The following is a 17,634-nucleotide window of genomic DNA, read 5'->3' on the forward strand; positions in this document are numbered from 1 at the left end:
GAATAAAATAAAATCCCACAATATGGAGCAAATAAAAATAGGCGTGTGAATGTGGGAGGATTTTGAAATTTGCTGATTTAATTAGCAAGGAAAAATAGAAATACTTACTTGGAGAGAAATATATTCACAACTTAGGAAATAAAATAGTGGGTATTTCACAATTAAGGGAACAAAATAATTTAAATCTCCAAGTAGGAAAAATAAGGGAGGGGGCGTGTATTTTGAAGGCATGGAAGGAATAATATTTAAATCCTCAATTAAATGGGAATAGGATTTAAATTTGGTAATTTTTTTATAGGAAAAGACTCCCATAAAATAGGTAACAAATAAATAAATTTCCACAAGGAAAATAGAAGCATATGGGGCGTGTGGGATGGAGACAAAATAGAAGGAAAATATTCACATCCCCAATTTATTAGGCATAGGTATTAATTTGGCATTTATTTGAATAAAAAAAATAAAATGATTCCACAACAATAGGAAACAAATACAATTTCTCCACAAATAGGGAAGGGGCGAAAATTTGGCTTTAATTTCCACAATGAAATATTTCAAATATCAATTTAATTAGGGTTTGGAAATAAAATGTGGTATGATTTAATTGGATTTAAAATAAAAGAAGGGAATCAATAAGACACCAATTAAATCAAAAGAAATAATTCATCCCCCTATTGAATAGGGGATTTTTCGAAAACTCCCGAAAGAAGTAGGCTAGGGTTCGAATTTCATGTAACACAATTTAGGGATAATTTGGTTTGGATTTAATTTGGATAAATATCCCAAAACAATTAACTAAATCCAAGAAGAGAATATTAATTCCAATAATTGAAGGGGCCGAAAATATCCCATTAAATTGGCTAGAATAAAAATGCATGATCTCACTTAATTAATTCCCCACATTGAAAAATATAAAAATATACAACACTTCATTCCACATCACTCATGGCAATTATTTCACATAATCAACTCAATCACATAAAAACCAATAAATTTCATAAAAGAAGTTTTCACTTGACATCCGCATTAAAAAAAATAAAAGTCACAAAATTTTTGGGATGCTACATCCTACACCTCTTAACAGAAATTTCGTCCCGAAATTTGATCATCTCACATAAACAACTCGGGGTACTTTTCTTTCATTCTATCTTCTAGTTCCCACGTGGCTTCCTCGGAGCCATGGTGTTTCCACAACACTTTCACGGATGCTATCGACTTGTTTCGCAACTCTCGTACCTTTCGATCTAGGATTGCTTCGGGTCTCTCTTCGTAGCTCATGTCGGGGGTCAGGATCACTTCCTCTTGATGAATCACGTGCTTGGGGTCGAACACGTACTTGCGTAGCTGCGACACATGGAACACGTTGTGCACATTCCCAAAACTGGGAGGTAACGCCAAACGGTATGCTACGGGACCTACTTCATCGATAATCTCGTACGGCCCTATAAAACGCGGTTTCAACTTGCCCTTCACTCCAAATCTCACAACTCCTCTCGTCGGGGATACTTTCAAAAATACTTTATCACCAACATCGAATTTGATTTCTGTTCGACGCACGTCAGCATACGACCTCTGCCTATCTTGCGCTTCCATGATTCTCGCACGGATTTGATGCACGATTTCAGTCATTTCTTTGATGGCGCCGGGTCTTAACATCTTCCTCTCGCCAACTTCATCCCAGTAGAGTGGGGATCAACACTTCCTGCCATACAAGGCTTCATACGGCGCCATATCGATCGTCGCTTGATAGCTATTGTTGTAGGCGAATTCGACCAACGGTAGAACAGTTTCCCAACTTTCTCCTCGATCTAGGACAACGGCTCGCAGCATGTCCTCAAGCATTTGGATCGTCGGTCGTCCTCTCCGATTGTCCGTCGGATTGCGGGTGATAAGCCGTGCTAGAGTTTAACTTCGTGCCTAGTTCCCGTTGCAAACTCATCCAAAATTTCGACATGAACTTCGTATCGCGATCAGATACAATGGTCTTTGGCACTCCATGCAGACGTACAATCTCGCTCACGTAGATCTTAGCTAACTTGTCCTATCCATAGGTAATCCTAATCGGTAAGAAGTGCGCGCTTTTAGTAAGTCGGTCGATGATAACCCAAATCGCAGTGTTGCCCTTTTGTAACTTTGGCAAACCCGTCACGAAGTCCATGGCTATGTGTTCCCACTTCCATTCGGAAATCTCGAGCGGTTGTAGTTTCCCATACGGCCTTTGGTGTAAGGCTTTCACTTGTTGACAAGCTAGGCATCGCTCCACAAACGATGCTACGTCTCCTTTCATTCCGTTCCACCAAAAACGTTGCTTCAAGTCTTGATACATCTTTGTGCTTCCAGGGTGAGCTGTATAAGGTGTGTCGTGTGCTTCACTCCAATCTCGTCCTTTAGTACCTCGTCGTTCGGCACACACAAACGTCCATCGAACGTCAAAGCATTGTCCGCCTCTTCACGAAAATGGTCATGTTTCTCGGTTCTCACTTTCACACGTGTCTCTTCCAATTTCTCATCACGTCGCTGCGCTTCTATGATCTTGGTTCGTAAGTCTGGCTCGATCACTAGCATCGCTATTCTTCCTCCTACTGTCTCGGGAGCTTTTACTACTTCCAAGTGCATCCTCTCGAACTCACGTATCAACGTTTCTTCTTGAGTTAGTAACAAAGCCAATTGAGGCTGGTTCTTCCTACTCAAAGCATCTGCGACTACGTTCGCTTTGCCCGGATGATATTGAATACCACAATCATAGTCTTTTACGATCTCTAACCAACGTCGCTGTCGCATGTTTAGCTCCTTCTGCTCAAAGAAGTACTTGAGACTCTTATGATCCGTATAAATCTCACATCTCACTCCATAGAGATGGTGTCTCCAAATCTTTAGCGCGTGCACTACAGCTGCTAACTCCAGATCATGAGTCAGAAAATTCAGTTCGTTCGGTCTCAACTGTCGGGAAGCATAAGCTATCACTTTCCCATCCTGCATCAACATGCATCCTAGTCCTACTTTCGACGCGTCAGTATAGACGGCGAAGTCCTTGTCAGGTTCTGGTACCGCTAGGACAGGTGCTGTAGTCAATTTCTCTTTTAACAGTTGGAAACTCGCCTCGCATTCCGGCGTCCATACCACCTTGATTCCTTTCTTTAACAGTTGTGTCATCGGTCTCGTAATCTTAGAGAATCCCTCTATGAAACGTCGGTAGTATCCCGCCAATCCCAAGAAACTACGGATTTCACTCGGCGTTTTCGGCGACTTCCAATTCTGTACAGCCTCAACCTTTGCGGGGTCTACTTGAATCCCATTAGCCGTCACGATGTGGCCAAGAAAGTTCACTCGAGTCAACCAAAACTCACACTTACTGAACTTGGCATAAAGCTTCTCTTTTCGTAACGTCTCCAACACGGTTTGCATGTGCCATCCATGCTCTTCCTCGTTCTTCGAGTATACCAACACATCATCAATGAAGACTAAAACAAACTTGTCGAGATACTCGTGGAAAACTCGGTTCATCAAGTCCATAAAGACTGCCGGGGCGTTAGTAAGTCCAAATGGCATCACGAGGAACTCATAATGGCCATAACGAGTGCGAAAACAGTCTTAGGCACATCCTCTCGTCGGACCTTTAGTTGATGATACCCCTACCTCAAATCCATTTTTGAAAATACGCCCGCTCCTCGAAGTTGGTCAAATAAGTCGTCGATTCTTGGCAGTAGGTACTTATTCTTCAAGTCAACTTGTTGAGTTCGCGATAGTCAATGCACATCCTCATCGTTCCATCCTTCTTCTTTACGAACAGAACAGGCGTTCCCCATGGTGATACACTAGGCCGAATAAATCCCAAGTCTAGCAGTTCTTGCAACTGAATCTTTAATTCAACCAACTCTTTAGGGGCCATTCGGTATGGTGCCTTCGATACAGGCGCAGATCCGGGTTCCAAGTCAATCGTAAACTCCACTTGTCTGTCGGGCGGCGGTCCAGGTAGGTTTTCAGGGAACACATCGGGAAAGTCTCGCACTACTGCCTCGTCTTCCACTTTCAATTCCTTCTTTTCTTCTCCGTTTAAGTACACAAGATACGCCGAACGCCCTTTTCTTATCATCGTGGTTGCTTGTAAAGCAGAGATTATGGAGGTTCGCCGGTTCAAGGAAATCCCATGCAAGATGGTCGGCTCGTCGCCAGGAGCTCGAAAAGAAATCTGCCTCTCCTTACAGTGAATCGTTGCGTGGTTCTCGGTCAGCCAATCCATTCCCAAAATTATATCTACGTTCTCCAAAGGCATAACGTGCAAAAGTCGAGCTACTACTCCTAATTCTCCTAACACAAACTCTACGTTCGAGCAAGTTCGTGCAATGTCAATCAGACCTCCAACAGGTGAAGACACGTTCAAAATCGGTTCAAGCTTAACAGTAGGAAGTTCTAGGGCATTCACACATGACATTGATATAAAAGAATGCGAAGCACCCGTATCAAACAGCACAATAATAGGGAGTTGTTGGATCTTTCCCATACCTGCCAAGTTATCTTTTCCCTTATTGGTCTGTTGCTCCTGTCTTGGATTCCCTTTCAGTGCATATGCCCTTGCTGGTTGTGGGGCGACTTGCCGGATCGGTTGTGGTTGTTGCGGTGGTCTCTGTCCCTGCCCGTTCCTCATTCCACCCTTGTTGTTGTTCGGGCACTCTCGGAACATGTGGCCATTCCCACCACAAGCAAAGCATCGGGTGCCTCCGACTCTACACTCCCCAACGTGGAACTTGGAGCACCGATTGCAGTAAGGTGTCCTTGGCTGATTTCCTCTTTGTTGTGGCACAACCTGTTGGCCAAAATTCTGAGGGTGGCGGAAAGTAGGATGGTGTCTCTTGTTGTCATACTGGGCTCGGTTTCCTTCCCACTTCCTCTTGTCTCGATAATTTTGTTGTTGTGTGGGTGGTGTAGGATTTGTCACTCTCTCATTCTTAGGAAGTGCCTCTTCTACGTCCAAGGTGCAACTCAAAAGCTCGGCGTAAGGAACTCCTTGTCAGCTAGCCACGGCCACTCTTATCTCAGTCCTAAGGCCAGAGTGAAAGTTCGCGGCCATCTTCTCATCCGTGTCCACCAACTCAGGTGCATAACGAGTCATCTCGCAAAGTGCGCGGTCATATTCCGACACTGTCATATTTCCCTGCTTCAAAGTGTGGAACTCTGCCGTCTTGGCTCGTCGGTAGCTCATAGGGACGTACTTATTATATATCTCTTCCTTGAACTCATCCCAAGTCAAAGCCTCTCGGCAGGCGGGGTCCACTGTTCTTCGTCTAGTCTCCCACCAATGATCTGCTGGCCCAGTCAGTTGATAAGTCACGCATGCCAGACGCTCCCTGTCCGTGCACACCATGAACTCAAAGATGCGCTCGATCTCGCGGATCCAGGCCCTGCCTTCTGTGGCTCTCTTAACCCATCAAAATTTGGGGGTTTCTCTTTGCGGAACGTCTTAATGTATTCCTTATCTTGAGGTTGTAGTGGAGGTGGCGGTGGAGGCGGGGGTTGACCTCCGATACTTCCCTCGGATCTTTCTTCCCCAGTACTTTCCACTCGTGGGCCTCGGCCTGCCCCACGTCCACGTCCACGTCCACGTCCTCGTCTCGGTGGCATTCTGATCCAAAATACAAATTAGTATCTTTGATAGTATTCATTGTGATCAAAACCAAAACATAACTCGCTTGCATTTAAACATGACACGAAACGATAAACCAAAAAAAAAACACGCAAGGTCGATCAAAACGTGGAACTTTTATAGAAGCTCGGAAAAGGAAACAAAACACTCGTTCGACTCAAAAACAGGAAACATACTACTTCTATTTAGTTCTAACAACTTAAAAGGAAAACGACATCGAACTAGCTATCGCTAACTTTCTTCCTCTGGGTCTTCTTCTTCCTCCGGATCCTCTTCCTCTTCCGGATCCTCTTCTTCTTTCAGGTCCTCTATCCCGTGATACTCATCAATCAGACGGAGGGCCTCGTCATCATCCATCATGTCCATCACATAGTCATCTTCGAAGCCCGGAACCATTCCTGCTCTTGCTCCGGCTTCGCCCCCTGCTACGAGTTCAATCTCGACCATGTGCTTGTCCTCCCATACTATCTCATCTTCCTTCTTCTCTGCCGACGGTGGTCGCTCAAAATGGGAGTCAACTAAAGCACACTTCAAGACCTTCAGAAAGCCTTTCATGTCGCCATCCATCCCGTCAATTCGTGGTTCGTACCACGTGAATCAGCTGGACGTTGCTTCCATCCAATCTTTCCAACTCTCGGGCATCAGCTCAACTAGTCTCCTTATGCCACCATAGGATGTCGCATGGTACCCGAGGACATCTCGCCACAGGGTTTCGAAGTGAGCGACGACCTCCCCTAGAGCTTTTCCTTCTTCTCTCTCGTAGCTTCGGTAATCGTGTATCGCCTGTCGCATTCGGTCACTATACTGGGAGCTCTTAAGTACGGTTCGTTTCATCCGTGCCATCTACGCGAAGACGAAGATTTTCTTTAGTAACCGAAGATTCCTCAAACTACGTTTCAACTTGCTATTCGTGCTAAGTCTAAGGCTTGTCACGCATCACTAATGTGAGGACACCTAAAGGCTCACTATGTTCACATGCTTTTGTCATATCACTTATACACATATAACACATACTTAAGTCATCATGCCAATCGTGCTCATGTCTCACATACTCATACCTTAACAATATTACGTTAACACATACCACACGTGTTTAGATTATCTTGACAATCATGCTCATACTCCACAGAATCATACTATCACAACATCATATTCACGCACATAACACATGCTTAAATTTTCATGGCAATCATGCTCATATTTCACATAATCATGTCATTACAATTCATCTTCATGCTTAGCGTTCATTTACCTGCATACACTTGCCAAACATCATCATCATATCATCATCAATTTCATACATCGATCTCACATTCATTCAACAACTTAAAACATACCTCACTTTCTTTGGTTGAGCGTGATGCTTTGGATGTTGAGCCTTCGTGACACTTCTAGTCTAAGGTTTACTATTCTAGACTTACGGTGAAAGAAGACTCTCGGACCAGAGCGAAAGAAACGAAGCTCTGATACCACTCAGTCACGGCCGCCCTTACTAAGGATAGCAAGGACGGGGAAATCGCGACTAAGGGAGGGACTAAGAAGCGGGGAAGAAATGAGGGACGCACAAAAAATGGACACTTAAGGCAAAAGTCAATTAATTTCTAAAAGAACAAATGTTTAGACCACAAAACGCTTTAGTTTTTAAAGTAAGCAGCGGAATTCAAAATATCTAAGTGTTTTACACAGCCAAAACCATACGACGTAAAGTAAATTCTTATGACATAAGTTTCAATAAATAGCAGCGGAAAAGAGTTATCAAAAGAGAGTCATAGGATGACGCCTATGCATGAAGACACAACGCATCCAATTTTCCTATGCCGACTCAACATTCATTGCAACATCCCGCTCAACCTGCACATAAGGAAAACATGTGCATGGCTGAGTATTTGATATACTCAGTGAACACATGCCAATGTATTTTATATAAGTTATGTCATCCATACCATAGTAAACTCGAGTTTTACGTTTATTTAAAAGAAAATATCACGAGTATCACCAAAACATTTTCATAGACTGGCCAGTCAAACAATCTCCCCACTTTCGCATCACAAACCAACAATCACATCATTATCCACAGTGCGACGAAAGTGTGGCCACACTATTCGCCCACGAGACCGGCCGACTAGCTAAGACGGCTCCCGATCCCACCAGTGTACACAGCCTGATAGGGTTTGCGGCCCTACTCAGACCCGCATTCGTTTCACACAAAGTCATATAGCCTAACGGAGTAACCTCAGACGAACTAGGCATCAGACACACAATCTCAACATCAAAACTGTCCATGGCATGACATAACACTTTAAACCACCCTTATAGCTCCAAAATCATACTTTAGAAAAATAAAAGAGTTTTCACTTAAAGAAAGCCCACCTCGCTTGCTTAGATATCACAAAACACAATTCAATGTAACTCTCGCTCCTTGTGCTCACGTACGCACGACAACCCTTATCAACAACACAATAAAATCAGCCCTTCATCACAACCATTATCATGCATGCCCTAACGTTCCTTTCATCGTCTCTTTAATTTTTACCCATCCCAAACGTTTATCAATACAAGGAAACACACCATAGCATACATCAATAAACAACACATCACTTCATCATAGAATGAGTTCCTTAACACATATGTATCATGTATATCCTTCAAGACTTAACAACAAAGATTATTTTTGTAAGATAGAAATCTGGCAGAACAGCGCAATCATTTTGTAAAAATTATTAAACATTCATCCGACCTCCGTTGGGGCTGAAATTTTCCAAAAATACATTAGACACATCAAATATCATACAGTTAAAATTTCACATCAAACTCACATCTTTAGGTCGGTCAAATCAAAAACGAAACTTACTAGACGAGAATACAAATTCTGGCAGAACTGCGCAGTCAAATTCAAAAATTCATTAAAAATTCATTTTTCGTCCAAAACGGCTGAAATTTTCACACAACACAGAAAACACCTTGAAATTTACCCAGTTAAAAATTTGCACCAAAATACAAACGTTTATTCGGTCAAACACACGTCAGAATCTACTGCCCGAACACCACAGTTTTCATGCTTCACAATTTCGAATTAGGGTTTCTCAAATATTCATCTAAACACATATATTCATGCTTCTAACACATAATCATGCTTCAAAAAGATTTCATAATCATATTCTCATATATTCACATAGCATTTACCACAAATCGTCCGCAAATTCATTCATATACAACCATAAACGCATACACACATCTTTTCTTGTGCAATCAAACAATTCCCCCCGATTAAAACTTAGATCTACGATCTCTACACTCACTATATGCATGAATGAATCAAAATCAAGGTTCCAATGGAAGGGATGAGGAAAAGTGAAATAAATATACCTTTCTTGATCAAAACGAACGGTAGAAACAAAGATTGATGCGATTCTTTGGTGAACCTTGAAGTTTCAACTCCAATTGATGCAAGAACAAGGATGAATGGAGGATTTTTGGAGAGAATGAAGAGAGGGAGGAGAGAGGCGTGTGAGGAGAGAATGAAGAGAGGGAGGAGAGAGGCGTGTGAAAATAGTGGCTAGGGTTAGGGTTTAGTCTATTTTTTGTACTAGGTTTAATTCACACCAATTAAAATAATTAAATTGTGGAAGGAATAAAATAAAATCCCACAATATGGAGCAAATAAAAATTGTTTAATTAATTATAGTGATGCTAGGGTTAGGGTTTAGTCTATTTTTTTTATAGTGATGCTCCCGTCTTTGTCGGTTAATTTCAATAAATTGTTTAATTAATTATAGAATGACTGCCAATCTCTGCAGTTGCTACCACGTAATATGCATGTTAAAAATTTGTACACGAAGTTATGTACTTAGCCATGTATGATAATAATAATATTATCATAATTTATATCCTTTTTTTATTCTAGGTGGGTTAGATAGACCACGAGGAATTCAAAGATATTAGACAAAAATAATAAATTCATGGGCCGACTAATAAACATAAACTTCCTAGCCCGTTTGTCCATTATTCTAGGTGGGTTAGATAGACCACAGGGGATTCATGTTATTGGAAAAAAAATAATAAATTCATGGGCTGACTAATAAACATAAATTTCCTAGCCTGTTTGTCCATACTATATTTTTTCGTAAGTAATATTTAGTTATATTATAATCCAAAATTGTCAAAGTATTAGATGCAAGTGGTACCATGATAAAGATTCGAATCGATTAGATATATATGCATCACATCAATGAGGAGTAATGACAAATTAATACGACCTAACTTCACATTCCTCCACCTACCCAACTAATTTTCCTAACACTGAATTTAGAGTAAAATAAAGTGAATCAATTAGTAGTATAATTCTTATAATCTCAACACAAATATAGGGAGTAATTAAATTGAATTTAGTGTTTCTGGTATTAAATGATCATTTGAAGGACATGAAAAATGAAGTTAGGTATATCAGTTATTTTTCACTTTTCACTTGTCCAAAAACCGCATGCGACACGCGGCTGAGCAGAGCCGCTTCCAGCTCCTTCACCAGCGGCACGGCCCCTGGCATAACCATACTAATCGAGCTCAGGTCGAAGTTATCCACCAACGGAATTATTAGTGACATAAATGTTTCATATATTTATTAGTGTGATGGTTGAATTTGTCGAAGAATTATTTCACCTATGAAACATAAATCAATTATGTCTTGAACTAGCCTTTTCAAGTGATGTTTCAAAGATAATAAAGATGATTTTTATATTTCTACGACCGAGGGCTATATTTGTAAATTCTATGTAATTTAAGATTGAAATAGTGTTGCACATATTATTATCACTGAATTTTTCATGATAATAAAGCAGTCATTTTCAGCCTTAATTCAACGGGCCCTTGCCCATTAAACGAGTCACACAGAAAATTTAACCAACAAATCAAACACTATATTGGGCCGTTAAATGCACTATGAATGTCCCTATTTACCAATTCAACCACACCCTTATTTTATAAATAATAACCCTCTCAATCTCAATTCCTCTTTGTAGTGCATAGACATCACATCCGCCACAACCGGAAATCGAAGATGTACGGAACAATGTCCGCTGAGATGACGGTTGATGTACCGGCAACCGAAGTGCGGAAGCTCTACGACACACTACAGCTCCCCAAAGTGGCGGAGGAAGCCAACTCCGACTTTATCAGCCGGGTCGACGTCGTCCAAGGGGACGGCGGCGCCGGAACCATTCTCGAAGTCTTTTTCCATCCAGGTACCATCCACATCCAGTTCAATCAACTTCCGCTAGATTTATGTAATTATCCTAATTAATTTAATTGATTAATTGATCATGGATGGGAGGAGGAATGGAGTCGTTCAAGGAGAAATTCATGGTGGTGGATAACGAGAAGCGTGTGAAGGAGGCAGAGGTTGTGGACGGTGGATTTCTGGATCTAGGGTTCACGATGTATCGTATCAGATTCAATGTGATAGACTAACTACTTGATTAAACCACGGAACAGTAAATCATTTTAACATTCATTATAACTAGGCACATGGAACAATATTTAAAAGCGAGAAATTAAACTACGACAGTGAACTTGAAGATCCGAAAACAAAAGAACTTTGATTCCAGAATAGATCTCGTCCAAAACGAAAACTAGCTACGAAATTGAAAGAACATAAAGCTAGTAAAGGCCGAGCGATTCTCGGTCGGAAACTGGAAACTGTGCCGGACAGAACTGAAGCCTCTATCGCACTGAATCACTTACGCTTCACTAACTGAAATTCTAAACTAAGCTAGCTAAGAACTGGAATGAAAGTTAACTAAACTAAGCTAAAACTAAGAACTAACTAGAAAGCGGATAAAGGATTCTCTATTGTGGTGTCGCAGCCTCTATTTATAGGCACGCCGCAGCGATCCTCCAGCAGGGATAACAACCTTGTCGGCGAATATTCGCTTTCTTCCAGGACCGCGCGTCTCTTTGGTCGACACGTATTCCTCCTTCTAGAAGACAGTGGTCCCTTCATAGCAGGATGATGTCCTTTGTATCGGCACGTGTCCTCTTCTCTTTGCCAATGGTCCCCGCCTAACTGCTTGATCACTCCACTTCATCAATCTCCCTGATTTCTTGGCCTTTTGCGTCCTTTGTGCCGACTTGAGTTTAGCCTTGATGCCTTGGTCAAGCTGCATTCCTGCACTTTTAACACTTGTTTTCCGCAATAAACAGATCAAGTGGCGTACTTTTTACCCTTTAAACCGATGCATGAAATGAGCCATATAAGAGTTTCAAGACAATCACAACATTTTAATTAAGTTGCTCAACACCGCCAACCGCTGGTCGCCGCTTAACCTGCACATAGGGAAAACACATACAAGGCTGAGTTAGTACTCAGTGGACTTATGCCGAAAACAGTTTATCAAAGTATTATTTATCATGCCATTTTCAAGTGTCAATCGGGGTTTTATCTTTAGAAAGGCCCGAAGCACCAAAATATTTCCTTCGTTCAAAAGTCACGGTCGCGCAACCATTTTTCTCATCGACGTTTACCATATCCTCATTCTACATGACAAGAATGCGGCCGCAAACCAGGTCACTAGACCGGCCAGCCCGTACGCTAGCACACGGTCTAACATTGGTGTACACTAATCCAAGTAGGGTTTGCTGCCCTACGAGGATCCGAATTCGATTTAATAATAGTGGCAAGGCCACAACGGATAGGCACGACAAAACAAATCACGGCATGATAAACACAGATTTCATTCTCAACGATAAAGATTTAGGACGTTGTCCTTATTTTAAAAGAAAGCCCACCTCGACTGCTTAGATCTCAAGTACTTTCTTCCCTTTGCTATCATGCTTTGAGCGCGATTATCACCTTTAAATAATATGTATCACAAATCAGTCTCGATTAACGACTCAAAATCATGCATATCCCCAAACGTTTCCCTTTTCCCATTGATTTGTTTTATATTAATATTCACAATCAAGACATGCTCTTCATATCAATTTATTCATACTACAACACCAGATCTATCATCAAAACATGGTCACGCATGAGTGTTCTTCACACAACACACATCACACGCACACACACGCACACACGCGCGGCATACACACATGCACAACACTTCTAATTCACCAATTGTTTCCCTTTTCGCTCGATCTATATGCATGAGGGTTCAAGAACACCAATTAATCGGTTAGATAGATCAAAAAAACCTTTTCTTGATAGAAACGAATGGTAGAACAAAGTATTACCCTTGATTCTTCAACAATTCTTGAGTTTCAACTTCAATTCTTTGCAAAGAATGAAGAATTCTTGGAGAAAAGTAGAAGAAAAATTAAGAGTGAGAGGGAGAGTGGAGAGTGGAGTGAGGGAGAGAAGTAGGCGTGTATTTAGTGGGGGCTAGGGTTAGGTTTTCTCTCTTATTTATAGAGTGCAAGAATATATTCCCATAATTAATTAAATAAAGATTTGGGAAGATATGGGAGAGAGAAAGTGGCGTTAATTCTGGTAGAGAAATAAGGGATTTCGACTTCTACGTTGTTTAATCAGCATATGAATTAATTTGGAATTTACTTGGAATATCACAAAGTAGAATAAAATATCACGGAGCAGAATAAAAATAAAAATTTCCACTATTAAAATAGGGAAGTAGGCGATTTTTATTCCTCTCCCACAAGGAATTAAATTCAAATCCTAATTTAAATAGGATATGGCAAGATCTCCTTAGATATGGTAAGATTTCCTAGGATATTTATATTTATTCATGGAAGGGAATAAATAAGGGATCAAATAATATAATAAAATAATTCCTTCTCCCATAAATAGGAGATTTTCGAAATCTCCATAGTATAAGCATAGGGGTCGAAAATTTCATGGAGGAAATGGAGAATAATCGGACTTTGGATTTAATTTGGATGAATATCCCAAGCAAATAATTAAATCCAAGAAAATAGAATTCCTTTCCATAAATCATAGTGGTCGAAAATTCCAAGAAAAATATGTATGATATTTATTGATGAACGAATTTAATCTCACTCGCCCTTAGGAAATAATTCACCACAATATATTTCACCCCGCATCATAATTCACACGGTCACGTCACATATTCAACGATATTGACCATTCAACGACCACGTCATTTCTTCAATAGTATTGACTAATCAACTGCCACGTCATATACTCAACGGATTTGACTATTCAAACCAAATCTCAACTCCAAATCGCAATTAGGTCACAAAGAATTCATGCAATTAATTCACTCATCATTTAATCCACATACTTCACGGCATTAAAAGCATTTAATGCAAAAATTTTATGGTTCGAAAATTAGGGTTCAGAGAGTGGGGCGTTACAAGATCTCACTTGCATATGTTCCGACGACGTTCGGATGATGAAATTTGATGATTTTTGTTTCAGTTTTCGTATATGTTGATAAGCATATTTTTTATCAACAAATACATAAAAAAATCTCATATAATGCATATAAAATCTCAATATATTGCATGTAAAATTTCAATATAATACATGTGAAATCTCAGTAAAACTGTGTTGATATTTTGTCTACTATTTATTGAGAATCGTAAGATTTAATCTCATCCACTCATTTTAAAATCTAAGGGTGGAGATTTGGTCTTGATTTTGGATTATGATGCTATAAGCAATAGAAGAGGACCCCATCTCTATAATAAATATATGTATGTATGTGAATGTAAATACAAAATAGGGGGTGTTACAACAATTGATCTATGTCAGTAGGTGAAATAATTCTGCGACACGTTCTACCATTACACTAATAAAAATATGAAACATCTATGTCAAAAATAATTCCGTTGGTGGATAACTTCGACCTGAGCTCGATTAGGATGGTTCTGTCTGGGGCGGTGCCGCTGGGGAAGAAGCTGGAAGTCGCAGACGGTTTTGGACAGGTTAAAAGTGAAAAATAACTTATATTCCTCACTTCATTTTTCACTGTCCTTTAAATGATCATTTAATACCGGAAACACTAAATTCAATTTAATTAGTCCCTATATTTGTGTAGAGATTATAAGAATTATACTGCTAATTGATTTACTTTATTTTACTCTAAATTCAGTGTTAGGAAAATTAGTTGGGTAGGTGGAGGAATGTGAAGTTAAGTCGGATTAACTTGTCATTACTCCCTATTGATGTATTGCATATATAACTAATCGATTTGAATCCTTATTATGGTACCACTTGCATCTAATACTTTGTCAATTTTGATTTATAATATAACTAAATGCACGGTTCCTAGAGAGAGAAATTGCACCGAATTTTCAACAAATTCAACATTTATTTATTGAACAATAGAATGGCATACTTAATTTGATTTCATTTTATTTAACCCCTTTTTTTATAGTGATGATCCCATCTTAGTCTGATAATTTCAATAAATTGTGTAATTAATTATAGAATGGCTGCAAATATCTGCAGTTGCTACCACGTAACATGCATGTTAAAAATTTGTACAAGAAGTTATGTACTTAGCCATGTATGATAATAATAATAATATTATCATAATTTATATACTTTTTTATTCTAGGTGGGTTAGATAGACCACGAGGAATTCAAAGATATTAGACAAAAATAATAAATTCCTGGGCCGACTAATAAACATAAATTTCCTAGCCCGTTTGTCCATTATTCTAGGTGGGTTAGGTAGACCACAAGGAATTCATGATATTGGACAGAAATAATAAATTCATGGGCTGACTAATAAACATAAATTTCCTAGCCTGTTTGTCCATACTATATTTTTTCGTAAGTTATATTTAGTTATATTATAATTCAAAATTGTCAAAGTATTAGATGCAAGTGGTACCATGATAAAGATTCGAATCGATTAGATATATATACATCACATCAATGAGGAGTAATGACAAATTAATCCGACCTAACTTCACATTCCTCCACCTACCCGACTAATTTTCCTAATACTGAATTTAGAGTAAAACAAAGTAAATCAATTAGTAGTACAATTCTTATAATCTCAACACAAATATAGGGAGTAATTAAATTGAATTTAGTGTTTCTGGTATTAAATGATCATTTGAAGGACATGAAAAATGAAGTTAGGCATATCAGTTATTTTTCACTTTTCACCTGTCCAAAAACCGCATGCGACACGCGGCTCAGCATAGCCGCTTCCAGCTCCTTCCCCAGCGGCGCCGCCCCCGGCATAACCATCCTAATCGAGCTCAGGTCGAAGTTATCCACCAGATTACTAGTGACATAGATGTTTCATATTTTTATTAGTGTGATGGTTGAATTTGTCGCATAATTATTTCACCTATGAAAATATATCAATTATGTCTTGAACTAGTCTTTTCAAGTGATGTTTAAAAGCTAATAAAGATGATTTTTATATTTCTACGGCCGAGGGCTATATTTGTAAATTGTATGTAATTTAAGATTGAAATAGTGTTGCACATATTATTATCACTGAATTTTTCATGATAATAAAGCAGTCATTTTCAGCCTTAATTCAACGGGCCCTTGCCCATTAAACGAGTCACACAGAAAATTTAACCAACAAATCAAACACTATATTGGGCCGTTAAATGCACTATGAATGCCCCTATTTACCAATTCAACCACGCCCTTATTTTATAAATAATAACACTCTCAATCTCAACTTCTCTCTGTAGTGCATAGACATCACATCCGCCACAACCGGAAATTGAAGATGTACGGAACAATGTCCGCTGAGATGACGGTTGATGTACCGGCAACTGAAGCGTGGAAGCTCTACGGTACTCTACAGCTCCCCAAAGTGGCGGAGGAAGCCAACTCCGACTTTATCAGCCGGGTCGACGTCGTCCAAGGGGACGGCGGCGCCGGAACCATTCTCGAGGTCGTTTTCCGTCCAGGTACCATCCACATTCAGTTCAATCAACTTCCGCTAGATTTATGTAATTATCCTACTAATTTAATTGATTAATTGAGCAGGGATGGGAGGGGGAATGAAGTCGTTCAAGGAGAAATTCATGGTGGTGGATAACGAGAAGCGTGTGAAGGAGGCAGAGGTTGTGGAAGGTGGATTTCTGGATCTAGGGTTCACGTTGTATCGTATGAGATTCAATGTGATAGAGGTGGAGGGAAACGAGAAGCAGTGTATAACTCGATCTACGATCGAGTACGAGCTCAAAGAAGAAGCTGCAGCGAATGTTGAAATCGCTTCCATTAAACCATTCACTGGCCTCATGCTACTCTGTGCTAAGTATTTGCTCCGCAACAATGACAATTGATCAACTATAGCTGCAACAATGACAATTGATCTACTATTACCTTGGGACTGCGTGTTTTACTTTCATGTTTGCTAAAATAAATTTCTATCCTCCTACTATATATCTCTGTATTTCATTTTCTCTTTTTCCATACTTTTAATAACAACAATCAATATGAATCTACATATTTTATCAACTCATAACTATGAAATCTTGAAAAAGCTGCCTCAAGAAAATCCTACTCCTTACGTTAGCTATTAAAAGTCACACTTTATCCACCACGAATTTTAAAAAATGTTAATAGAAAGTGAATTGAAATGAAATGGGAGTCATACTCTTTGATACGCTCGGTTTTTGCACTATTTTAGGGCCTTTATTTGGTCCATTTTGAGTATCAATGTTGCATTACATGTCCAATAATTACATATTTTATCTATTTTGGTATTTTGACGTGTTTTGTGAGAAATGTGCAAATTTGAGCCTAAAAAGATAGCTAAAACTCGAAGATGAAAATATGGAGCATTCGACCCAGCGGACCGCTGGCGGCCAACGATTGTTGAACAAATAGCAGTCCGCTTCGAAAAAGTTGTGCTGAAAAGACTAGTTCAAGACATAATTGTAACACCCCAAATCAGGGTTTAGTTGGAAAATTCCTTTCTACACAAATTTGTCAATTTAGGCTGAAATTCTAATAATTTGTGCACAACACTGAATGTTATTTTATATAGAATTGGGGTTACACATGTATCACGTCAGTAAGATTGAGCAAGAAAATA

The 17,634-nt window shown here is 39.6% G+C and overlaps 3 protein-coding genes and 1 long non-coding RNA gene across 4 annotated transcripts; 2 read left to right on the forward strand and 2 right to left on the reverse strand.

The window, feature by feature from the left end:
- Window positions 1-3,715: 3,715 nt before the first annotated feature.
- Window positions 3,716-9,155, reverse strand: LOC121789300. The gene is made up of 3 exons (XM_042187778.1): window positions 9,005-9,155; window positions 8,009-8,082; window positions 3,716-5,617 (listed from the first exon to the last, which is right to left on the reverse strand). Exon 3 carries the CDS (start codon window positions 4,676-4,678, stop codon window positions 3,716-3,718), a length of 963 nt encoding a protein of 320 aa, XP_042043712.1. The 5' UTR covers window positions 4,679-5,617; window positions 8,009-8,082; window positions 9,005-9,155.
- Window positions 9,156-10,703: 1,548 nt separating this feature from the next.
- LOC121789301 (norbelladine synthase-like) lies at window positions 10,704-11,101 on the forward strand. The gene is made up of 2 exons (XM_042187780.1): window positions 10,704-10,875; window positions 10,965-11,101. Exons 1-2 carry the CDS (start codon window positions 10,704-10,706, stop codon window positions 11,099-11,101), a joined length of 309 nt encoding a protein of 102 aa, XP_042043714.1.
- An 818-nt stretch (window positions 11,102-11,919) lies between these two features.
- On the reverse strand, window positions 11,920-12,988 carry LOC121789293. Its single transcript, XR_006048017.1, has 3 exons — window positions 12,866-12,988; window positions 12,419-12,482; window positions 11,920-11,956 (listed from the first exon to the last, which is right to left on the reverse strand). It is a non-coding gene; the product is annotated as an uncharacterized LOC121789293 (long non-coding RNA).
- A 3,271-nt stretch (window positions 12,989-16,259) lies between these two features.
- Window positions 16,260-16,979, forward strand: LOC121789294 (norbelladine synthase-like). The gene is made up of 2 exons (XM_042187774.1): window positions 16,260-16,501; window positions 16,581-16,979. The coding sequence occupies exons 1-2, from the start codon at window positions 16,318-16,320 to the stop codon at window positions 16,877-16,879; spliced, it is 483 nt and encodes a 160-aa protein (XP_042043708.1). The 5' UTR covers window positions 16,260-16,317; the 3' UTR covers window positions 16,880-16,979.
- The last annotated feature ends 655 nt before the right edge of the window (window positions 16,980-17,634 follow it).

This window comes from Salvia splendens, unplaced genomic scaffold (genome assembly GCF_004379255.2).
Source record: "Salvia splendens isolate huo1 unplaced genomic scaffold, SspV2 ctg202, whole genome shotgun sequence".
In the NCBI taxonomy this organism is placed as follows: domain Eukaryota; kingdom Viridiplantae; phylum Streptophyta; class Magnoliopsida; order Lamiales; family Lamiaceae; genus Salvia; species Salvia splendens.

What these genes read in the sequence shown, in the direction of transcription:
- LOC121789300 (XM_042187778.1), bottom strand. Translation starts at nt 4,678, where the DNA reads ATGTTCCGAGAGTGCCCGAACAACAACAAGGGTGGAATGAGGAACGGG.
- LOC121789301 (XM_042187780.1), top strand. Translation starts at nt 10,704, where the DNA reads ATGTCCGCTGAGATGACGGTTGATGTACCGGCAACCGAAGTGCGGAAG. An exon ending in CGAAGTCTTTTTCCATCCAG is followed by an intron (nt 10,876 to 10,964) that starts GTACCATCCACA and finishes CATGGATGGGAG; the next exon opens with GAGGAATGGAGTCGTTCAAG.
- LOC121789294 (XM_042187774.1), top strand. Translation starts at nt 16,318, where the DNA reads ATGTACGGAACAATGTCCGCTGAGATGACGGTTGATGTACCGGCAACT. An exon ending in CGAGGTCGTTTTCCGTCCAG is followed by an intron (nt 16,502 to 16,580) that starts GTACCATCCACA and finishes TTAATTGAGCAG; the next exon opens with GGATGGGAGGGGGAATGAAG.